The sequence below is a fragment of the Mandrillus leucophaeus genome, unplaced genomic scaffold, assembly GCF_000951045.1.
Source record: "Mandrillus leucophaeus isolate KB7577 unplaced genomic scaffold, Mleu.le_1.0 Scaffold8, whole genome shotgun sequence".
Lineage (NCBI taxonomy): Eukaryota > Metazoa > Chordata > Mammalia > Primates > Cercopithecidae > Mandrillus > Mandrillus leucophaeus.
Window position 1 is genome coordinate 2866272 of NW_012108696.1, and position 23839 is coordinate 2890110.

General features: G+C 61.7%; 1 protein-coding gene across 1 annotated transcript in view; it reads left to right on the top strand.

Annotated features, from left to right (window-relative positions):
- The window catches only part of KDM4B (lysine (K)-specific demethylase 4B), a 166578-nt gene that overhangs the window by 124158 nt on the left and 18581 nt on the right, over positions 1-23839 (top strand). The window contains exons 11-18 of the mRNA XM_011967374.1: positions 241-440; positions 11826-12295; positions 12614-12734; positions 15524-15702; positions 16974-17196; positions 18873-18949; positions 19227-19282; positions 19568-19676. Coding sequence (XP_011822764.1) covers positions 241-440; positions 11826-12295; positions 12614-12734; positions 15524-15702; positions 16974-17196; positions 18873-18949; positions 19227-19282; positions 19568-19676 — 1435 coding nt within the window. The remainder of the gene's footprint in view (positions 1-240; positions 441-11825; positions 12296-12613; positions 12735-15523; positions 15703-16973; positions 17197-18872; positions 18950-19226; positions 19283-19567; positions 19677-23839) is intronic.

Below are 23839 nucleotides of genomic sequence, written 5' to 3' on the forward strand. Positions count from 1 at the left end.
GTCCCCACCGTGTCCATTGCCCCGTCTCCCTTCGGTCTCTCCTCCCAACACAGCTCCTGCCCTGCAAGAGCAGAACCCCACGCAGGGTTCCCTTTACCCCTGGCCTCCAGCCAGGAGGCTCCTGCTCGTCGGGCACTCTTCTGGGGGTGGGTGGGGGCTGCGCGCTGCCAGACAGAGTGCACAGACCGAGGGCTCTTCCTCCCTGGTCTCCCCTCCTGCCTGATAAACCTCCCTCTCCAGGTCTCACCGGAAACGGAGCCAGCCCAAGAAGCCCAAGCCCGAAGACCCCAAGTCCCCCGGGGAGGGTACGGCTGGGGCGACGCTCCTGGAGGAGGCTGGGGGCAGCATGAAGGAGGAGGCCGGGCCAGAGGCTGACCCCGAGGAGGAGGAGGAGGAGCCGCAGCCACTACCACACGGCCGGGAGGCCGAGGGCGCAGAAGGTCAGTCCCTGCCAGCCCAGGCCTGGCACCTCTGCTTTCCTACCCCCAGTGGGCATCTCCTAGAAGGAACCAGTGCCTGCTGCAGCCAGAGTCCCCGCTTTGTAAGAATCGCATTCAGTGGCTTTCTTGCCAGGGTGGGGCATTTCGTGAAAATAGACATTGTGAGGTGGAGGCCGTAAAAAAAGTGCCTGCTCCCCCAGAATTGAGAAGAGTAGTTACCAGAGGCCAGGCGCAGTGGCTCCCACCTGTAATCCTAGCACTTTGGGAAGCCAAGGTGGGAGGATCACTTGAGTCCAGGAGTTTGAGACCTGTCTCTACCTATGATTAAAAAAAAATTAACCAGGCTTGGTGGCTTACATCTATAGTCCCAGCTACTTGGGAAGCTGAGGTGGGAGGTTGAGGCTGCAGTGAGCCGTGCTTGCACCACTGCACTCCAACCTGGGCAACAGAGCAAGACCCAGTATCTCACACACACACACAAAATAATAATAATAATAAAATAAAAGACCAGGATGCTGTATGTGGCCCAGATGCTGGAACGTGCCTGCAGCGGCCGTGGCCACTTCTGAGCAGAGGGCCGGTCCTGACCCGTGAGCGGGTCTCCCACCTGCCCTCGGGCCTCCCAGCTCTCCTGGGGCTGGTAAGACGGGGCAGCTGCCTTCCCACAGGAGTGTGAACCAGCAGTTGTGAACGGGGTGTGGGGGGCTGGGTGGCAGTCTCAGAAACATTCCCTTCTCCAGGGGGAGCTTTTGGCTGTGGAACTCCCACCTGTGAGTGTATAAAGGTTCCTGTTTCAGGGTCGACAGCATTTTGTTTCCGGTGACTGGGTTTTAGCTTCTCAGTTTAGCGCTTTAGCTGCTTGGGAGTCTGCGCAAAGTGGCTGTTCCCAGCTGGGGCTCCCCGCTGGGAGCCCTTCCCTCTTCCCACCCTTCCGGGCGCCGTGCAGGGAGCAGGTGTGTGGGGTGTGCCAGCCAGCCTGCCTCCTACCAAGGGCTACCCCCTGCTGTGGTGCCTGAGGCCCGGGTCATGGGGGCCACATTCGCCGGAGGGTCCTAGTCCTCAGTTTCCCTCTGTATGAGCCCAGCACGACCTGGTCTGCCTCCGAGGTATCAGGTCTCCAGGACGTGCTGTGCCCAAGGTGAATATTGGCCTTGGAACATGGCAAGAGGCCCAACCATGGTGCCATTCAGCAGACGTGAGGCCCCTCCCACCTGCCAGGGGCAGCCGTGGGGCACCTGATCTGTAACGATGGGGTCGTGGCCCTTGCAGTGCTCCAGGAGGCAGGCACACCCCTACCCTCCCCATATACATGGGGCAGGTATTGAGGGTCACAGCTGGCCAGTGGCTGTGGGCCTGAGGCAAGAAAAGTGAGCATCCCTGGGGGAGAGAGCAGAGGCCGGGGGTGAGTTTGCTCCTGACATGCCACTCACTCACTGGGGCATGTGGGCTCTGTGTCTGTTCAGCACGCCTCAGGAGGGTCTGCTGGGCTAGAGAGGCAAGACGAGGAAAGCAAAGGCATCGTGGGTAGAAAGGAAAAGCACAGCTGTCGTGGCACTGTTCGCATATAGCGACCATTCTCTACTGAGAAGCAGCAAGCAAGTCTACAGGCGGAGCCACACGGTGACTCGGGGATCGAGCAGAGCTGCCGGAGATGAGCGACGGGCACAGAAACCCGATCGCGCCTCTCATCTGCGAGCTGCTCGCAGCAAGCACGACTCCCAAAGATACCCCTTATGGTGCTACCAAACAGAGATAATGGATCTTGGAATAAACCTAATCAAAAAAATGATCTTTATGGAGAAAATTAGAGACTTTTTTTGGAAATAAGAAAGAATTGCTAAATAAACAGAAGAATGTACCAGGTGTTAGGAGAGCTCCTGAGCAGACAGCTGACGGCTCCCCCCACATTCTCTGCAGGTTCAGTGCAGCCCCATTTGGGATCCCAGCAGGGTTTGCTGATTTAAACGCAGGCAGATGAAAGCCCAAGGCCTGTCAAGAGGCCAGGGCCGCCCTTCCAGAAGGCAGGGCTTGCCACAGAGCTTGCAGGACCCAAGCAAAGATGGCAAAGGGTCTAGGAATAGGAATCCCAGAGCAGTGGACGTGGTGTGAGACCTGGAGTCCCCTCCTTCCCCCTGTCCACGCTGCCACCTCTGTGAGCGCCCTGTGGCTGCTGAAATGAATGACCACGACCTTGGTGGCATAAAACTACACATGCTCCTTCTCTCACAGCGCTGGAGGTCAGCAGCCTAACACAGGCCTCACTGGGCTAAAATGCTATGGGCAGGGCTGCTTCCTCCTGGGGCTCCGGGGAAGAACATGTGTCCTGCCTTTCTCAGTGTCTAGAGGCGCCCACATCCCTCGGTTCAGGGCCCCTTCCTCCCGCTTCACAGCCACAGTGCAGCCTCTTCCGGTCTCTCTCTGACTCTTACCTTCCTATCTCCTACCCGGGGAGGACCCTGGGTCCCTGTGTCACCCGGATGCTCTCCTGTGTCAGGGTCCTTCACTCAGTCCCACCTGAATGTTCCTTCTGCCACGGGAGGGGACAGATTCCCAGGCTCCAGGGATGAGGATGCAGACGCCTTTGGGGTCGTTCCTCTGCCTGCCACATGCCCAGGCATTTCTGTCCAAAGAGAGCCGGCAAACCGGAAACAAAAAGCAGGAAAGTATCTTTATAACCCAAAGCTAAGTGATTCTTTATGAAAAAGCACAAACCAGAAAAATAAAGATGGACAAATTCAGTGACTCTCAAATACACTGCTGCGAGGATGAACCTTAAGAAAAATGAGAAGACAAGCCGATAGGTAGGGAAGATACTTGCCACCCGTCACCGACCAAGAGCAGATAAGCATGCCTGAGGACCAGGAGGGGCTCAGCCCCCCAAAGGAGAGGGCACAGAGGAGGAGACCCCTGAGGCTGACGAGCCCAGCCTGCTCTGGGAAGCACTGAGGAGATGCTGCTGTGTGCTCCTCGGACCACCAGAGGTGAAAACTCCCACCGTGCCCAGCCCTGGAAGCCGGTGCAGCAGGCAGCCCAGTCCCCTGCTGTGTGGGACCTGCATGAGTCCAGCTGCATTGGAGATGGACCTGGCCTCATCCAGAGAAGTGGAGCATTTGCAAACTGCACACCTAGAGCTTCCCTTGGGGCACGTTTCCTGGAGAGACCCTTGCCAGCGGGGGGCACTAGGACTGTGCAGACACAGGAACAGGCAAACTAACCAACCTCCATCGATGGAGAGGGACGGGGAATCAGCACCGCCTCATGCCCTCGTCTGCCCCGCAGGCATGAGGGCTGGAGGCCGCTGCTCCGCGCCCCGTGGCGCTCAGACATGACCTTGCGTGGCACAGGGCTTCTCATATGCTATGCTCCGTTTGTTTAAAGCCCACAGATGGGGCGGCTGAGATCACTGAAATGTACAGTCTCACACCTGTGGAAGCAGGAAGCTCACGGTCCAGGTGTCAGCCAGGCTGGCCCATTCCGAGGACCCAGGAGGATCTGTCCTGGGCCCCTGTCCTGGGCTTGGAGGCGGCACCTTCGCGTTCCCGTGGTGGTCTCCCGAGTGTGTCTGCCCAGACTCCCCCCTTCCTAAGGACACTGGCCACGCTGAGCCTGGCCCGCCCCGAGGGCCTCATAACTCATTGTGTCTGCAGTGATGCCCTTCCCAAACAAGGTGGCATCCCAGGTCCAGAGGCTAGGACTGCAGCCCCATTCACCAGCACAGGGCGAGGGGCTGCCTGTGGGGCGGGGGCAGGCACAGGTGCCCATTTGTGCTGTCATTCTGCAGGGCCTGTGTCTACGCTGCAGGTCCGCTGGGGTCTGGGAAATCCTCAGAAATAATGCAGACTCTAGCAGGCAAGCCGGGCGCCTGAGCGTGGGCCGTGCTCGTAGAGGATGAGTCCCTGGGCTGGCTGCGGTAGCAAAAGGCCTCGTGTCTTCTGAGCAGGAGTCTGCGTTTGATTCTGGAGACTGTGAGCCCCAGGCGAGGTCGGCAGGGGAGTGGGGGATGGGTGCAGTTCAGGGTCTGTTCCAAGGGGGACTGTGGAATGTCCCTGGAGGGACCGGCACGGGACAGGGGGATGGCTGAGCCATGACCGTTCTCCGTGTTGGGAGCTGCATGGGCCACCTTGAGCTTGGGCCTTGTGAAAGTGCCTTTCTCATGGGTCAGAATGTGCTGGGGGCTGTGCGTGGTCTCACAGGACAGGGGTGAAAACAAGTGGGCAGAGAAAGATCCAGGCTTGGGTTTGGGGACCTGGGCCCACCCAAGCCCGTCGGTTAACTGTCCATGCGGCCCTGAGCTGGGACACTGCCTTGATGGGCCTTTCAGGAGGGCAGAGACGAGAGAACACACATCCTCCCAAGGCCAGCGCAGTGTTGGGAAATGAGGCAGGCTGCTGCCGCCGCTGCCATCTGTGGGTTTGGGCAGCGAGGAAAGTGGCCCAGTCCTGGGGAGGCTTTTACAGAGTGGAGGTGGCTGGTCAGAGTCTGGCCTGGGTTCTCAGTGGGGCCTCCTGGGAGGGGTCGCAAGGATCCCCGGTACCACGGGTGTCTTCCTCCCTCTTGAGCAGACTCCAGGGGCTGGCCAGCCTCAGGCTGGAGGAGGGCGGCCACCACCTTCTGCGACTTGGTTTACCCAACTGGCTAGCAAAGGACTGTGGCTTTGCTTCTTTTCTTTTTCTTTTGAGATAGTTTCACTCTGTCACCCAGGCTGGAGTGTGGTGACGCGATCTTGGCTCATGCAACCTCCACCTCCCAGGTTCAAACGATTCTCCTGCCTCAGCCTCCCAAGTAGCTGGGATTACAGGCACCCGCCACCATGCCCTGCTAATTTTTATATTTTTAGTACAGACAGGGTTTTACCATGTCGGTCAGAATGGTCTCCAACTCCTGACCTCAGGTGATCCACCCACCTTATCCTCCCAAAGTGCTGGGATTACAGGCCTCAGCCACTATGCCCAGCCTTTTCTTTTCTTTTCTTTTCTTTTCTTTTCTTTTCTTTTTTTTTTTTTTGAAACCAAGTCTTGCTCTGTCACCCAGGTTGGAGGGCAGTGGTGCAGCCATGGCTCACTGCAGCCTTAGTTTCCTGGGCTCAAGCAATTCTCCCACCTCAGCCTCCTGAGTAGCTGGGACTGTGGACGTGCACCACAACTCTGCTCATTTTTCAAAATTTTTAGTAGACATGAGGTCTCACTATGTTTCCCAAGCGGCTCCCGAACTCCTGGGCTCCACCTCAGCCTCCCGAAGTGCTGGGATTACAGGTATGAGCCACTGTGCCCAGCTCTCTTTTAATTAATGTGACTTATTTACTAATCTGCCCAAGCCTACCGACGAGACAGCCACACTCTTCCCAGTCCTGGCCTTACCTGTTCTCACTTGGGCCTCACCGTGGCCTTGGCCCCCGAGAGACTCCAGTTCAGGGAGCTGGTTCGCCTCTGGTCTCCCCTCCCCATGCGTGGTCCTGGCTGGATGGGCGGCTTTCCCTCCCCGACTTGCCCGCTGGAGAGAAGCCTGCGCCACGTGGGAGGGAGTGGAAACCAATGCCCCATCTAGCCGCCTGGTGTAGGCGAGGCCCTGGCCTGGCCACTCACCATCCTGCTTAAAGATGTACAGGGCACCTCACCCCTCCCGAGATTTCCGGGGGTCCACACACCCTGTGCAGTGGTCACAGTGCCAGGAGACTGGACCTGGTGCATCTCTGAGGCCTGTGGCTTCCACGGGTCCCTGAAGGGATCAACCCCCTACAGAAAGGCCAGAGACCAGTGAAGAGGGTTAGGGGCCACCTTGGTGCCATGTCAGAGTCTCTGCCTAGGGAGGGCTCAGGGCTGGCACTCACCCCCCCACCCACCAACCGACCTGGACACCCTTATCTCTGTTCCACGACAGAGACTCCTTCTGAGGAGGACCCACTCTGGCAAGGGCGGGTGTTTTCTTGGACACAGCCCTTCTCCCAGGAGCCCGCAGTCCCAGGAACCTCTGAACAGGAGATTTATCTCGAGAGAGCCTCACAGATGCATATTCACAGTCAGGGGCGCCACAGGAAATGCATGCCACAGGGATGCGTGAAAGATTTCCTAAAGCGGTTTCTGGTCCTCCTTGAATGCCAGTTTCACGCCCCTAAAAGCTATGATGCTGAGGCACCTTTCAGGGCCTAGCAGTGGGGTGTGGGGTTCCGTGTTTTCATATAGAACAAGCTGGGAAAGGGCCGGCACCTCTTGCTCATGGGGCCGGGAGTCATCAGCGTCGGGGAGGAAGCCCCTCGGGAGGGGAGGGGCCTGAGGGACAGTTGGGAGGCTGCTTCCCAGTGGCCGCTGGCGTCCCCTACCCCATTCTTACTGGCTGCTTTGAGGTCTGGGAAGAGCGGCCGCCCTATTGCCCAGCCCTAGGAGAGACTAGCAGCCCCACCAGCCAGCGCTGACCCCAGAGCCAAGCAGAAGGCAGGAAGGTGGCCTCGTCCACCTCTCCTGAGCCTGTGGGGAGGCCCCGCCTCCTAGAAGGCAGCCTGCAGTGCAGGACACACAGGGTCGGGGGGGCAGAGCCAAGATAGGGACCCAGGAGGGCTGGCACAGTGCTGTCCTGCCTCCCAGAGGGTGGAGAAGCTGCGGTGAGCACAGCCCCCAGCCCCCAGCCCTTCCCCTCCCCTCACCCTGGAGTGCCGCTCTCAGGAGAGGCTTCGTGGCTGGCGACTGGCTTTAGGACACGGCAAGCAAAGGCCGCCATGTCCTCCGTCTGGAGAGCGGCCCCAGCTCACAGTGAGGGGCTGTGCGCTCAGCCCGGGGGTCCCCCAGCACATTCCAGCTGGGCCTCGGGGACCGTCAGGCACACCCGGCTGTGGGTTCAGCATGGGAGGGTGGTGGTGTTGGAGGGGGTGGCCAGAGAGCCCCTGAGACCGGGGCTGGCTTGGCCCAGGCATGGCGGCCAAGCACAAAACTTGAGGGAGGGCTCCGGAAGCCAGGCCTCGGCTGGTGGCTTGATTTCCGCAGCCTTGGGGCAGGGACTGAGCGGTGTCCTTGCAAATGAGTAGTTTCTTGCCCTCCCCCCTCCCCCACCGGGCAGCCTGGGCCTCCGGGCCTGTCTTGGGGTTTGCTGGAGGCTGTGGTGGAAACCCAGGTGCTGAGGAGAAGTGACCCCAGTGCCCCAGGCAGGCTAGTGAGCCCTGATGGTGGGGGTTCTGCTGTGACACCTTCCCTCTCCCCTAAAAAGAGTGCTAGCAGGTTCTCGGCTGGCTGCCCTCAGGGGCCTGGGCGGGTCCTCAGCTGGCTGCCCTCGGGGGCCTGGGCGGGTCCTCAGCTGGCTGCCCTCGGGGGCCTGGGTGGGTTCTCAGCTGGCTGCCCTCGGGGGCCTGGGCGTACCCTGGACCCCATCTGTACCATGGTCCCTGCTCCCCTCCCTCAGGCCGGGCAGGTGAGGGGTGTGCCAAGGCCTCTGTGGAGTGTGGTCCCCGGGGCAAGGACAGAGCCCTGAGGAATGGCTGCGGAGTGTGCTGCCGTCTTTCGGTGTCCTCCCTGGTCTTGGGTGTCTCCCTCTAACAGGGTCCCCGGTGTGTCTGCTGGGGCTTCACAGAGCCTGGGAGCCAACAGGGAAAGGGCTGGAAACTTGTTATTGCAAGTTTGAGAATTCAGGGCGCCAGCAGGCGCGGGCTGTGTGTGGAGTGCCATGAGGCTGCCGGCATTGTCATTCACTGCTGTCTCCAGGCAGGGGATCGGGTGGCACCCATCAGCTGGGCACCTGAGGCTCAAATTACGTCCTCCTTTGTCTCCCATGCCTGGTCCCTCTGGGAGACAGAACTAGGCAGCCGACAGGGGAGGGCTGTGGGGAAGCGGGACTTGGGGCCATCCCTGTCCTTGGAGGAGGAGGGAGAGAGCCCTACAGTGTGGCCCTTGGTGAGAGGACAGCCCCTGGGAGGCCTAGGGGCCGATGTTGGCCTCAGCTGCCACCCAGCCTTGCCTCCCGAGCAGAACCAGGGCCTGGGGCGGTCGTACCAGTCGCCGCTCAGGTCCCAGGAGGCCCCGTGGGTGGGGGCAGGATGCCAGCCCCTTAGAGAGGTGGGGACTCCCCAGGGACCCTCCGAGCAGACACCTGTGGTCTCATGTGAGGACAGCCTGGCTCTGTGTTCTTGGCCCCACAGCCCTGGCTGGCGTCCCCTGTGCGTGGAGCTGTCTGTTGTGTGTGAGGACAGCCCAGTTCTGCGTCCCTGGCCCCCACAGCCCCGGCTGGAGTGCCCTGTGCGCGGACCTGCCTGTTGTGTGTGAGGGGTGGGTGGGGGTGCCGGGCGGGGGCTCTGATGAGTGTTTCCTCATTGCCTCCTTTCCCACTTCCTCATGTGTGCACTGAGCAGCCCTGCAGCTGGAGGCCATGAGGTTGTGTCCTGGAATCTTCCTCCCTCTCCTGAGACCATCGATGCCCCAGGTGGGGCCCTCCTGGGCCAGATCCCATGCCAGCCCCCACCCCTGGAGTTGAACCTGACCGGGTGGCCCTGGCTCAGGAAGCCGGCCCAGCCGTGGGGGAGCCTGAGTCCCAGTCCCCGGTGAGCCTGGATGGGCACTGCAGCCTGCGGTGTGGAAGGCAGATCAGATCTGAGTGAGGCTAGGCAGGCGCTATCATGGGCGAAGGAATATTGGATTTTCTTAGGGGAACAAAGCTGTTTGTCCTCAAGTGCCTTTGACACTCGCAGGACGGTGGCTTTCCTGACAGGTGCGCAGGGTGAGGCGTGCGGCCTCTGCAGTCTGCCCGGGCTGCTCCAGCTTCCTGTGGTGAAGCTTCCAGCCCTGGTGAAGGAGCCCCTCCGCTCTGCATCTCCATGCCATGCCTCCACTCCCAGCCTGCCAGGGAGGGGGTGTCTCCCCTCTGGCATCCGCAGAGGAAAAAGTGTTTCTTCCCACGCCAGCCTGTCTGCCGTGTCCACTGTTTACCTCCCCTGGCCAGATAACAGCGGAGGGGCCAGTTACCAGTGGAGGGGGTCAGATAACAGCGGAGGGGAAGACTGGAGGGGAAGACCGCACTCCCCGCAAGGCCAGGCTGGTGGTGTTCCAGGCTCCCCTGCCGGGGTGGAGGTCAGGGAGGAGCCTGGCCAGTGTCGCCAATGCCCCAGAATGCTCAGGACTAGCAGGGGTGGGGGCCAGGGCAGTGGCAGGGGCTGCCTTCGCCTTATGGCTGCTTGCCTGTCCCTCTTGGTGGGCGTGTGCCTGCCAAGGACACCGTGGGCGGTCCCCGAAGCCTGAAGCTGGAGCTGGGGTGGGTGTGGGGAGGAGAGCTGGAGCAGGGAGGGCAGGGCCGCCTACATCCCTGGGGGAGGCTGTGGGCTGGGGGCCCCTCGTGGGAGTGGGTGGGGCAGTGTGACTTCCTCCTGGCTGCAGGGTCTGCTGGGGGAGGGTCCTCACTTGACCCTTCCTGGGGTCAGCGTGGGTCAAGGGTTAAGCGTCATTCCCGGCCCTTGGCAGCCTGGTCACTGAGGCTCTCAGCACTTACCGCTGGTCCTGGCATCTTGGACTGTGGAACTGGGGACAGCGCGTGGTGGGTTTTATAGCAAGTAGTAAGATGTGGGCGCTGTGCTCCAAACCAGAACCCGTTAAGTGCCACATGGTCAATAGTTTAGTGTGCAGAGACGAATTTCCTTCCCTTGATTTTTCCTTTTTTTTCCAGCCTGTTGGGGGAGGTGGAGATGGTGAAATGTTAACAGAGTGACCAGTTCATCCTGGTCTGCTTGGGGCCTTCCAGTTTTAGCACTGAGAGCCCCACAGCCTGAGAATCCCTTAACACCAGCCACTGTCCCTCTTCACAGAGTGTCCGAGAGCCCTGGGGCCCAGAGACACACAGATGGGGCCTGAGCCCCTGTCCCCCTTCTCCAGATGGAGCAGGCAGGGCCCTGGGGCTCCAGGGCTCACAGTGTTCTGGGGTCCACAGTGCGCTCTGCAGCCAGGCTGGTCTTCCTTGAGGACAGGGCTCCGAGGTGCCATGCCACAACTTACCCTGAGCGCAGTGGCCCTCAGAGGGATCGCCCCAGCACAAGCTTCCCACAGCCCGACACAGAGCCCCGCTGGGCCGGGCCCTCCCGGGGACTCCAGGGCAGAAAGCTTTCCCAGCATCTAGAGGCCCCTGCATCCCTCAGCTCAGGTCCCTTCCTTTCCCTTCACAAGCAACGTGCAGCCTGTTCTAGGCTCTCTCTCACTCTCACCCTCCCGCCTCATCTTGTGGGGGCCCTGTGAGGACTTTGGGTCTCCCGGATCATCCAGGATCACCTCCCATTTCACTCAGTCCCACCCACAGAGTCCCCTCTGCCAGAGTCCCCCATGTCCCTCTGTCATGTTCCACATCCACATATCTGGGAGAGTTGGGACCCACACGCCTCTGGGGCACTGTGATTCAGCCAGCCAGGCTGCCCATCCCAGTTTTATTTGCTTTACTCACACCCATCCTGGCCCCTCCCCGTCATCTGTCAGGAAATGTCCCCAGTGCTGGCCCCGGGGAGTTCCACACAGAAGGGTGTCGGGCCCTGCAGGCCCGTCTGACGCTCCTGGTCCGCTCACGTGACCGCCGGGTTGAGGTTCATTAAGATTTTGTGCGTTGGCTGGGCGCGGTGGCTCAAGCCTGTAATCCCAGCACTTTGGGAGGCCGAGACGGGCGGATCACGAGGTCAGGAGATCGAGACCATCCTGGCTAACATGGTGAAACCCCGTCTCTACTAAAAAAATACAAAAAGCTAGCCGGGCGAGGTGGCGGGCGCCTGTAGTCCCAGCTGCTCGGGAGGCTGAGGCAGGAGAATGGCGGGAACCCGGGAGGCGGAGCTTGCAGTGAGCTGAGATTCGGCCACTGCACTCCAGCCTGGGCAACAGAGCGAGACTCCGTCTCAAAAAAAAAAAAAAAAAGATTTTGTGCGTTGTTCAAGGTTTTACTTCTGTCCGAAGCAAAACCCTTACCGTTTCCACATCAACAGAAGAAACGTAAACAATTCAGATACTCAAGAACACAAAAAGTGCTTCTCCCACACCCCCACCCGGGGAAGTGCCGCTTGGTGCGGCCCACCCAGGTGGGAGCCCGGAAGACAGAGCAGCCTCCTCTGGCTGGGTTTGGTGATGCGTCTCCTCACCTGCCGTGACCCCAGAAGGCACCTAGAGCAACACCTGGTGGGTCCTCACAGGCCTTGGCGGGCGAGTGCTGCTGCTGCGCCTGCGTTCTGGGGAGACTGAGGCCCTGGGGGTGCCTGGCCTGGTGCCCCTGCGGTGATCTGAGGTGGCCCAAAGCCTGTGTTCTGTGCCCCCGCCATGCTCGTGTGGTCTCTCTGGGCTGGTAAGGGCCCTCGACCATCCCAGCCAAGGTTGGGGGATTTCTGGGGAGCGTGGGACCAGCACCTGAGCCCAGGTTCTCCTCCCTGACCGCCCTCTCCTCTCCACACAGAGGATGGGAGGGGCAAGCTGCGACCAACCAAGGCCAAGAACGAGCGGAAGAAGAAGAGCTTCGGCCCGCTGCCCCCGCAGCTGCCGACCCCGCCTGCTCACTTCCCCTCGGAGGAGGCGCTGTGGCTGCCATCCTCACTGGAGCCCGCGGTGCTGGGCCCAGGCCCTTCGGCCATGGAGGAGAGCCCCCTGCCGGCGCCCCTCAACGTCGTGCCCCCTGAGGTGCCCAGTGAGGAGCTAGAGGCCAAGCCTCGGCCCATCATCCCCATGCTGTACGTGGTGCCGCGGCCCGGCAAGGCAGCCTTCAACCAGGAGCACATGTCCTGCCAGCAGGCCTTTGAGCACTTTGCCCAGAAGGGCCCGACCTGGAAAGAGCCAGCCTCCCCCATGGAGCTGATGGGGCCAGAAGACGGTGGAGCCAGCAGTGGGGCTGGTCGCGTGGAGACCAAAGTCCGGGCCGGAGAGGGGCAGGTGGGGTGGATGGGGGCAGGCGGGGAGAAGGGGGGCCGGTGGGGCAGAGGGGAGCTGGTGGCAGGGGAGGCAGGAGGCGGGGAGGAGGAAGGCAGGTGGGGCAGAGGGGAGTGGGCGGGAGGGCTGCCTGCTGGTCTCACAGGGCACGTGGCGTGTCTGTAGTTAGAGAACAGAAGAGCCCTGTAGCCTTTTGCTGGGACTATCACCCCAGGGGAGGAGACTCAGGCCTCAGGCACACTGAGCCCCTGTGTGGCTCCAAGGGAGCCCCACCCAGGGGTCTGTAGTGGGGCCCTCACTGCAGCCTGTTGTGTGTTTCAGGCACCATCCACATTTTCCAAATTGAAGATGGAGATCAAGAAGAGCCGGCGCCATCCCCTGGGCCGGCCGCCCACACGGTCCCCGCTGTCGGTGGTCAAGCAGGAGGCCTCAAGTGACGAGGGTGAGTGGGGGACCCCAAGTCGGCTCTCGGCCCAACTCTGCTGCTGCTCATGGGGGGCCGGGCTCCCTTGTGGCCTCCGGTCTCCTCCCCTGAACCCAGGCCTGTGGCTCTGCCACCTTCTCTGTAAAATGGGGGTTGCAGGCACTTGGAATCGCCAGGCCTGGCACCGCATCCTCCATGCAGACCCGGCTCCTGCCAGCACCCCTCCCCCAGGCCTGGGCTGGGTGCCCCTGCCGGCTCCCAGGTGCACGAGGCTGCACTTCCTCCCTCTCACAGCCTCGGACCTGCTCAATACCATTGGCTGTTCCTGTTCTCAAGTGTTAACAGAGCATGACTGTGCGCATGGCAGGGGCCCTGGCGGGGAGGGGTGGGGCGGGCAGAAGTGCTGGCCACCCCTACCAGATGGAGGGGATGGAAATGGGCTCAGAGTTCCGGGGTAGCCAGGTGGGGCCTGAGAGCTCAGGTGGGGTCAACATATATCCTCTCCCAGTTTCCAGCTTGTTTCCAGTGCCAACGTTCCCACAGCCATGTCCATGCTAGAAACGGCCAGCAGTAGAAGTCTGTTCTCAAAAGTATTGTGGCTGCCTCGGGGGTAGGGGGAAGGCCACTGTATTCAAGTTGCATGACCAGAGGAAAACCCCTCACCCAGCCTGGTCACCCAGGCAGGTGGTAACTCCAGGACAGGTGGTCACCCCAGGGCAGGTGGTCACCCCCGAAAGGCGGTCACCCTGGGCAGGCGGTCACCCCCGATAGGTGGTCACCCCTGGCAGGCAGTCACCCCCGATAGGTGGTCACCCCTGGCAGGCGGTCACCCCCGATAAGTGGTCACCCCTGGCAGGCGGTCACCCCCAGCAGGCAGTCACACCCGATAGGTGGTCACCCAGAGCAGGCGGTCACCCCCGATGTGTGGTCACCCCTGGCAGGCGGTCACCCCCGGCAGGTGGTCACCCCCGATAGGTGGTCACCCAGAGCAGGCAGTCACCCCCGGTGGGTGGTCACCGAGGGCAGGCGGTCACCCCCGATAGGTGGTCACCCAGAGCAGGCGGTCACCCCCGATAGGTGGTCACCCTGGGTAAGCAGTTATCCAGGACAGGCTGTCATCGGGACAGGTGATCACACGTGTAGGGAGGCGGCTGCTGTTAGAGATGCCCGGCTTCGCTCTGCTGGCTGGGCTGCCCACGATGGGCGGTTCGGGGCCGGGAAGCTCGTGCCTCCCCATGGAAGATTCCTCCCAGGGCTGAGCACAGGCCATCCGGGCCTTGGAGAGGTTGGAACAAAAGGCTCCCGCGAGGCTTTGAGTGGGAGGGGAGAAGATGGAATCTTCGATTTAACCCTCAGCTGAGAGCTGCTGTCTTGTGTGCAGAAGTCCTGCTAAGCCAATTTTTCATCTTCCGCTTTGGCCTTTCACTGGGGATGCGTGTAGAATCTGAAAATGGTCTGGATGGCGTCTTTCATCCTGCATGCAATTTGAGGGGTAGGGAGAGGAGGGTTCTAGGAGCACCTGGGATCACAGGGCGGGAGCTCCCAGGAGTGGAGGAATCAGCAGGGGGACAGAGGCGTGACCAGGGGCCTCTCGAGCTGCCTTGGGAAGAGGCCTTGCCTTCTACCCGGATATCTTTCCAGAAGGCACCTGCAGGGCCTCCGTGGACTCCCCCACTCCCCACACCCCACTGTGGCCCTTTGGTGAGACCGGAGCATTTGCCTGTGAGATCATCACGGCCCCAGAACCCCAGGTATCCTGGGGTCGTGAGTGACAGACACAACCAGTGGCTCCGTTCTCATCCCCAGGGCTTCAGGGCCGCTTAGGGCCTTCCCTGGGCTCAGCTGGCGGGACTGTTGCGTTTGGGTTTTTAGAGGAGTCTTGGCCTAAGGGCTTCCTGAGTTCACCGTGGGAGTCCTGGGTCTCCACCTCAGGGAGCCTGCCCTGCCCTCTAGGTGAACCAGGGGTAGTGCCACAGCTGGACTGATCCCAGGACCCCAGGATCTGCTTTAGGTTGGGCTGAGGGTTGGGCCACAGGAATGGGCACCCCACTTCCTGGGGACAGCACCCCTGTGTCCACAGGAGATGCAGGGAGGGGAGGTGGGGAGATTGAGGCGTGACAGCTGGCAGTGGAGGCCTTTAGAGTCCAATGGGAACAGGCGACAGGCGGGAGAGAGACAACTGTGGCTTCTCACCAGCAGCCCTCACCAGAGTTTCCCTGTCACGCACCTCTTCCCGGCACAGGCTGCCTTGGCCTCCTAGCCCTGGGCATAGCCCCTCCTGACTCCCTGCCACACTCCTCCGGCACCTCCCTTGAGTTCAGGGAGTCTGTGCCTGCCCAAGACAGGAAGGACAGTGTCTCTGAGTCTCTCTGGTCACTGCCGACGCCCCCACACATACTCAGACCCCAGGACGGGGGTAGGGCAGCCGGGGCAGGGCTGGACACTGAGTTTGGCCACTCCTTGGCCCGGAAGGCCCCGGGCGAGTAGACGGCTCCAGATGTTCAGGGAGAACCAGGTGTTGGGGGAGGGGCTCCGAGGAACCACGTTTGGGGCTCCGGCCTTGGGTAGCAATCAGCCGAGATAGACGTGTCCCCTCCTGTTGATGGGATGGGACGCTGCAGTGCCAGCTTGATGGGCATCGTGGAGAATGGGGCAGCCAGGAGGCAGGTGGAAGGGGAGCTATGGGCCAGGGACCCTGTGGGCAGCCAGGGCTATAGACCCAGGGCCATCTCCTGGGCAGTTGGGGTGATTCCTTGGACGAGTTCTTAGGGGACTCAAGTGTCTCTCCCTCTCCCCCGTTCTTCTAGAGGCGTCCCCTTTCTCCGGGGAGGAAGACGTGAGTGACCCTGAGGCCTTGAGGCCGCTGCTGTCCCTGCAGTGGAAGAACAGGGCGGCCAGCTTCCAGGCCGAGAGGAAGTTCAACGCGGCAGCTGCGCGCACGGAGCCCTACTGCGCCATCTGCACGCTCTTCTACCCCTACTGCCAGGTGGGCAGGCGGGCCTTGCAGGGCCCAGGGAACCCCAGAGGCAGGGGCAGCGGGAGAGGGCGAAGGACCGGGCACCCCCCATGCCTCCCTCTCTCACGTGGGGCGGGGTGTTGGCCAGCACCCTGAGTTGTGAGGGCTTGTTCCTGACAGCTGTAGGCGGAGCCTGGTCTCTGGGTTTTGTGGGAATGAAGCTTACCAACGTGCACATCTGCAGCGTGAGCCATGGTGGACGGGGCAGAGGGAGGGTGCGGAGGCTCGGGGTCACTGGCCTCAGGGAGCGCCCAGCCTGAGGGGTGCTGAGAGGGGCCGGGTGGTGTGGGGTGGAGTGAAGGCCCGGGTACACCACCTGAGTGGCCGGGGGGGCTCCTGCAGGCCCTGGCCTGCCTCACTGAGCTGGGCGCCTGGCCGAGGTCCCGTTTCTGGTACTCTTTCCACGCTGGCCTCGCCTGTCCTCTGCACCCAGATGGGGGGCTGGCCTCTGCCCACGGCCATCCCAGGCATCAGCACCCAGCCCAGCCATTTTCCTCAGAATCTCTTGGATGCCCCCTCCTCTCCTTCCCTGAGTGTACAGCCTCCCCAGGACAGGACCTGACCCGCGTGCTTTGCACTCCCAGCTCCTAGCCCATGCCCAGCATGTCCAGGCATTGGCAGAGCTGCCCTGGGTCGGGGACCTCACCACCTGTGCGCAGCTGGGTCTCGGTGGACAGAGCCAGAGAGGGTGCTGTGCCGAGGGTGGCGAGCCTGTCTCGGGGCCCTGCTGCTGGGAGCTGCCCGCACCTGCATCTGTGAGCTGGATTTAGTGCTTTGGTTCCTGAGATAGACAAGACCTGACAGGCGACACCGTCTCCAGGCACTTGCTGTCCTTTGTGAGGCCAGAGAGGCTGCTGGGAGCCACAGGGCCGGGAACGCCGCTTCAGACATGCGTCTTCCTAACTCCCCTTGCCAGGCAGAGTGCGGAGACTCATTCTCACACACAGCCCCCGGCCTACCCCAGCGCCAGGGGCCACCCAGCACCAGGGGCCGTGCAGGCGGGCCTGAGCTCTGCGTCTGGACGCGACCCTCATGGGGACAGGGTCAGACAGCGTTTGGGGATCCCGGCTTTCTGGAGGAGTGGGAAGAGGGGCCGAGGTGGCTCTGGGCATCTCCCCGACCTCCCCCCCAGAGCCAGGGGGCATTGAAGCCCGGGGCAGGTGCCCTGACAGAGGTCTGTGCCGCCCACCTGCCTACCCTGCACATGGCTCTGTCCCCTGAAGGCCCCCTCTCCCCTCCAGGCCCTACAGACCGAGAAGGAGGCACCCACAGCCTCCCTCGGAGAGGGCTCCTCGGCCACACTGCCCTCCAAAAGCGGCCAGAAGACCCGACCGCTGATCCCCGAGATGTGCTTCACCTCTGGCGGCGAGAACACGGAGCCGCTGCCTGCCAACTCCTACATCGGCGACGATGGGACCAGCCCCCTGATCGCCTGCGGCAAGTGCTGCCTGCAGGTCCACGCCAGTGAGTGCCACTGTGGGGCCCAGAGGAGCCGCACCCTCCTTCAGGGTGCTGGTGGGGGCGCCGGTGGGGGTCCATCCTCCCGTGCAGAGGGCCACGCCGGCCCCTCTCCCCATGCTGTACTTTCAGGGCCGGGGCAGGGGCCTCTTCCGGTGACTTCCTGCAATTTCTGACTTTCTCGTCCCTCCCGTGGTCCCACCATCTAGAGCAGGGGGAAAGGCTGTGGCCGTGGAAGGACTGGGTGACCCCATGCCACCCCGGGGCAGGACAGGGCCTCCACCTCTCCCAGCGTCCAGAAGACGCCAGTGCAGGCCCAGGTGCCAGCCTCTGGTGCCAGCCTCCACGGAGGAAGCCTCTGCTCCGAGGGACACTGGGCTCCTCCCGCCCTGTCCCTGACACCCAGAAGCTCACCCTAGGGCCAAGCAAGAAACGGGCCAGATACCCCATCTCTCCACAGGCTGTGTTCCCTGAGAATGACTCTCTGCCAAGTAGCCTTTGGGGGCAGATATCCCTGCCCTTGACCTTGGCCCAGGCGGGGTTCCTCCTCACTGGGCCTCTGGACAGTTCTGCCGAGTCTTCCCCAAGGCCTGGGAGGCAGCAGGAGGAGCTCAGGCACCCGCTACGCCTGTGATTTGGGGCCGTGGTTGAAACTGATGGTCACAGTGAGATTGCAGTGTGGTCAGGGCATCTGATTTCTCTCTGCTCTCGGGGACCCCTCCCCAATCCTGAGGCTCGACCGTGGTCACAGACAAGAAAATGAATGTCTGTCTCTTTCTCAGGCGTGAGGGGCAGTGGCAGGAATTGGACTTCCAGGGCAGGAGGAGGGCTTTCTGGCGACGTTTAATTTTCTGTGCCCCTGGCCAAGGCAGGTAGCCATAGATCTCTGTCAGTTTCCTCCTGGCAGTGGCCTGCCTGGGGCTCGCGTTGTCTCCTGGCTGGGAGGCTGTTCACTCTGCTTTGCTGGGCCTGGGTTTGAGACGTGGGGGAAGGGTTGCTGAGGGCCCCAGGCCTGCCACAGCCGGGCCACCCCAGCCAGGGCTACCCCAGCAGATGCCCCCACCCCCAGCCCGTGCCCACCACCCTGCTGCTCTGGAGGCAGTGAGGTCCTCACCCCCAGCCTCTTCAGCGGGCCACCAGCACTGGCAGAGAGCCCCTTCCACACTGCAGGGCAGGACCCCCAGCAGAGGCAGAGCCCTGGGGGCAGGCGGCACCCCTGCCCTCACTTTGGGGGCATGACTGGACCTTTCATGCCCTTTGCCCGTTTCCAGACCCAGGGCCACATCCAAAACTGAGTGGCCTTTGTGGCTGGCCTCTCTGGACATAGCAGGAGGAGCTGCTTTTGGGGGTGCAGACCCCCAACAAGGAGGGGCCCTCAAGATACCACCAGACTGAGTGCAGCAGACCCAGCTGGAGCTCAGGGGGCCCTGTTCCCCTTCCTGCGTCCTCCTTCCACACACGCAGCTTCCAGACCTTTCTCTCGCTCCACGTGCAGGGGCCTGGATTGAAGCTCAGAGGGTGGGAACAGCACACACCCTGAATGCTGCAGCTGTGTGCGGAGGCCCCGTCACTCCACGTGCGGATGCCGGCCCCCGAGTTACCTGGCCCCTCCCGCTGAGTCTCACTCGGCACCCCAAGTCTCACCTGCCCTCCAATCTCAGCCAGCCCCTGCTGTCTTCCAGGTTGCTATGGCATCCGTCCCGAGCTGGTCAACGAAGGCTGGACGTGTTCCCGGTGCGCAGCCCACGCCTGGACTGCGGTAACTCGCTCCCTGCAGCGGGGGTGGTACTCTGAGAGGCCCGGGCCCCGGCCCCACTCCAGCAGGCTGACTTTGGGGCACAGTCTCCCACCATGGGCCCGGGTTCCTTCACCTCTGCCCTGAGGGGGTGGAACCCAAGGGATTCCCGCCGGTCACTTTGGTGGCTGCTAGTTTGAAATGTAAGGGCCGAGGGCCGCAGTTGGCAGATCAGGCCCCAAGCAGCGTGTGGAGAGCCTGCTCCGAGCCCTGCTCACCCAGGGCCATCTGGTCTCTGCAGGAGTGCTGCCTGTGCAATCTTCGAGGAGGCGCGCTGCAGATGACCACCGATAGGAGGTGGGTGGCACCGCGTGTGGGGGCTGGGGGGCCGGAGGGGAGCCTGCCCTGGGCTGAGGCTCTGCAGGGTGTGACCCTAGTGCCCGGGGGTCAGCCATCACCTCCGCGTAACAGCCCCGTGTCGTGGATGGAGTGGCGGGGGCTGAGGAGCAGCACACGCCTGCCCCAGCCTCCCTGAAGGTCCCCAGGCCCTGACCCAGCCGACAGCAGCCTCACGCCCGGCCCCTCTGTGGCCAGCCCAGGTCCTCGAAGGCGCACCTGACCCCGCCCCACCTGCCCTTCCAGGTGGATCCACGTGATCTGCGCCATCGCGGTCCCCGAGGCGCGCTTCCTGAACGTGATTGAGCGCCACCCTGTGGACATCAGCGCCATCCCCGAGCAGCGGTGGAAGCTGGTAGGTCCTTGCGGTCGAGGCCCACCCTGCCTGTGTCTCTAGGGCCGCCGGCCAGGCTCGGCTCCCCGCCTGCGCCATCCGACGCAGTCTTTCCTCCAAGCTCTGCGTCTCCACTGGCGTGGTGGGCAGCTTTCAGGAAGCCAGTGACCCCGACTTCAGCAGGCGTGTTATTTTTTGAATCGTTCCCTGAGGTGCAAGGTACAAAAGTCAAAAGTCATCAAGGGTGCCGGAGATAAGCAGACCCTGTCAGGTGCAGCCTCGGGGGCGTCCTCTGGAGGACCGAGCACCCCATGCGGTTTCCACCTTTCCACAAAAGCAGAGGCGCCACACATGCCCCGACACAATCGGGCCTTCCGATTTTTGTTGTTTTTCTACTTATAACAAGCCTGGGCAACATGGTGAAACCCATCTCTATAAAAAAACAAAAAACAATAGCTGGGCGTGGTGGCACCACACCTGTGGTCCTAGCTACTCAGGAGGCTGAGTGAGGTGGGAGGATCGCCTGAGCCCAGGATATCCAGGCTGCAGTGAGCTGTGATCGTGCCATTACACTGCAGCCTGGGCAACAGAGCCAGACAGACCCTGTCTCAAAAAAAAAAAAAAAAAAAAAAAAATTGTAACAGTGCTTAGCATGAGATCTACCCCTTAAGAAGCATCTGAGGTCCCGCACGGCTTTCACCACCGGCCCAGCGGTGGGCAGCAGGGCTCTGCGGCCTGCTCACCGGTCTTGTATAACTGACACTTCGCACGTGCTGAGCAGCAGCTCCCTCCGCCCGCCCCGGCGCCCAGCAGTCTGCTTCTGTGTGTTTGCCTGTATTACAGACCCCACGTGAGTGGGATTGTGCAGTCTTTATTCTTCTGCGACTGGCTTCTTTCTTAAAAGACGGGGTCTCTCACTCTCAGCCAAGCTGGAGTGCAGTGGTATGGTCACAGCTCTCTGCAGCCTCAAACTCCTGGGCTCAGGCGATCCTCCTGCCTCAGCCTCCTGAGTAGCTGGGACCACAAGCACATGCCAAAAAATTAGGTTAACTCCCAATTTTTTTTAAGAGATGGGATCTCACTATGTTGCCCAGGCTGGTTTGGAACTCCAGGCCTTGAGGTCTTCCTGCCTTGGCCTCCTGGGTAACTGGGATTACAGGCACGAGTGGTGTCTTTCATCTAGCGTAACGTCCTCAAGGTTCATCCATATTCATTCAACCCAAATATGGCAAGAGTTCCTTCTTTTCCTGGCTGAGTAATGTTCCGCCGTGTGGATGGACCGCATCGTGTGGATCCGGGCACCCGCCGATGTCTCTGCCTTTTGGCTGTTGTGGGTTGTGCTGCAGCGGATGTGGGAGTATGGTTGTGGTTTGGAGATTCTGATATCATTTCCTGTGGATATAGACCCAGCAGTGGGATTGCTGGACCGTCGGGCAGCTCTGTTTTTACACTGGAGGAAACTGCCCTCCCTTGCGACTGGATGGACTCCCATTCGCACCCCCAGGGAGCTGGGCTCTCCTCTTCCCCTCGTCCTCACCCACACCTACCTTGGACTTCTTTGTACCAGCCGCCCTAGCAGGTGCGAGATGGTCTCGCTGTGGTTTGATTTGTGTTTCCCTGGCGATCAGTGACACTGGGCGTCTTTGCACAGTCCTGTTGGCCATCTGCATGCCGTCTTTGGAGAAACGTCCGTTTCCTTTGCCCATTCTTTGCCTGGGTTGCTTGGCCTTTGTGGTTGAGTTGGAGGATCTCTGCCGCTCCACTCTCGGTGCACATCGAGGGCCCCCTGCAGATGCACGCAGCCTCCTTGTGCGTGGCGGGGCCTCGTAGTGGGGGCTTGCGAGGCTTCCTCCTGCTCTCAGCAATGATGGTCCCCCTTTGGGGAACCCCTTGGAGCCACGGGGCAGTCGGGGAGTGGTCAGTGCTGGCCACCAGCTGGCTGTGCACTTGGGGCAGATTCCTCGACCTCTCTGCCTCGGCCGTCTCCTTTGTGCTGTGGGGTTGCCACAGTCCCCACTCTGCAGGGCTGCAGTGGTGTGAGCTGGGCCCACTCCTTCCCTGAAGCATGGACCACCCCGTCTGAGCACTAGCAGCTGCTCGGGGCTTGTCGAATCTGCAGCCTCGTCCCCCCAGGCCCCCAGTGTCACCCACTGCATTTGATCCACACAGTGAGAGCCTGTGGAGTCACCCTGCACTGTCCGTTCTGCAGGTGAGGAGCCTGGAGCCTGGAGGGGCTTGGCCGACTGTGGCCTGGGCTGCAGCCCCACAGGGCTGTCTCTGCTTTACACCCTCTAGCCCATCTGTGCACGAGGCACTTGGGGCCGTCCACGCCCGCTGGAAAATGACACTCAGCTGGCCTTTTAAATCAGCTTCCTGCAGAGCCTTGGGATCTGGCCCAGAAAGGAGATGAGGAGGCCAGGCACCGTGACTCACGCCTGTAATCCCAGCACTTTGGGAGGCCAAGGCGGGCGGATCACCTGAGGTCAGGATTTTGAGACCAGCCTGGCCAACATAGTGAAACCCCGTCTCTACTAAAAATACAAAAATTAACTCTGCATGATGGGCCATGCCTGTGATCCCAGCTACTCTGGAGACTGAGGCAGGAGAATCACTTGAACCCAGGAGGCGGAGGTTGCAGTGAGCTGAGATCTCCCCACTGCACTCTAGCTGGGACTACAGAGTAAGACCCTGTCTCAAAAAAAAAAAGGATGAGGAGAGCAAAATGCAGACTTTCCTGGGGCCGCGTCCCCACTAAAAGGGCTGCGCATGTGGTGGCGTTGATGGGGAGGACGCGTTTGTCCCTGTGCACTCCGGCCTCTGCACATGTGTCTCGTGGGCCTCTGGAGGCTGGGCCCGCGGCCAGTAGTACCCAGCAGCGTCCTGCTTGCTTTTCCTGCCTGGTCTATCTTCCCAGCTGCGGACACAGTGCCCGGTGTTGACAGTCGGGCTCGTGTGGAGGTGGGGCTGGAAGCAGACACATCAGTCTGGCGGGGCGGGTGATGCCCGCCACAGAGCCCGGGCTCCCATGCACCGGTGCGAGGCGCCCACGAGCCTGTTGGGCTTGGATGCCGCGCTTGGAGCGCACAGATGCCGGGTCACCTGGGTGGGGCCACGCAGGCTGTCACAGAGGCTCGTCTGGAGGGGGAGCCCTCTTCCCTCGTTCGTGGAGCAGAGCGTGCAGCGGGTCATGCCAGCCTGGCCTGGTACGGCCGAGCGATTAGGAAGCTGGCAGCCCGCGGGTGATGCTTCCGAGGCACCAGTGACTTGGTCCACAAACGTAGGTGTAGAAGGCCCCATGATTCAGGTGGAGCAATGGTGCGGTGCCGGTGCAGTGATAAATCCTCCCGCCCCGACGCCTTATGGATCATCTGACATTTCCAGGATGCAGCCTCTTCATTACCGGTGCTTGTAACGATGAATTAAAAATCCTTTTACACAAGGCCCGCTTGTACTGCTTAATGGAGCTTTGCAAGGAGGCGGTGGTTAACTCCTGCTCGCCCAGCCACCCAGCCACCTTCGCAGGCCACGGGCAGGCCGCAGGCATGGGGCACTCTCACTCCTGGTTACCCGTCCATCAGTCTGTCTCCAGGGCTCCCCAGCCACTGGCTCAGGGCTCCAGGCAGTCCAGGTGAGTCAGGGGCTCCGGCTGGCCGCCCGCCTGGGCCAAGTTAGCACCAGGTTCTCAAGGCGTGCTGCTGAGAAGCCCCTCACCTACCGGCGGGGCAGGTTCCTGGCAGCGGGCAGAAGCACCAGGAGCTTCCGGAAGATCTGGGAGGTCTGGGAGGGGCTTGGGATGAGAGGAGGCAGCTTCAGGGCAGCAGGGGGAGTGGGCAGTCGCACCAGCTCTCCCCGCTGCCCACAGTCCCGCCTGGAGGGGTAGGGCCGGTCAGGAGGGGCTCTCTGCTCCTCAGGGGTTGGGGTGGTTTGTGAAAGCAGGTTGGTGGACAGCCACTGCACCTCTGTGTGACGCGCTGAGGACACGGTGCCATGGGTGGTACCCAGCGGTGACCACCTGCTTCCTCCAGTCCGTGGTGCCCTGCAGACCTCCGAAGCCCACCCTGCGTCGTCCTCACAGCCCTGTGGCCTCTGAGGAGGGACACTGAGCCGGGAACTTCGAACCAAACACCAGTACCGGCCGGGCGCGGTGGCTCAAGCCTGTAATCCCAGCACTTTGGGAGGCCGAG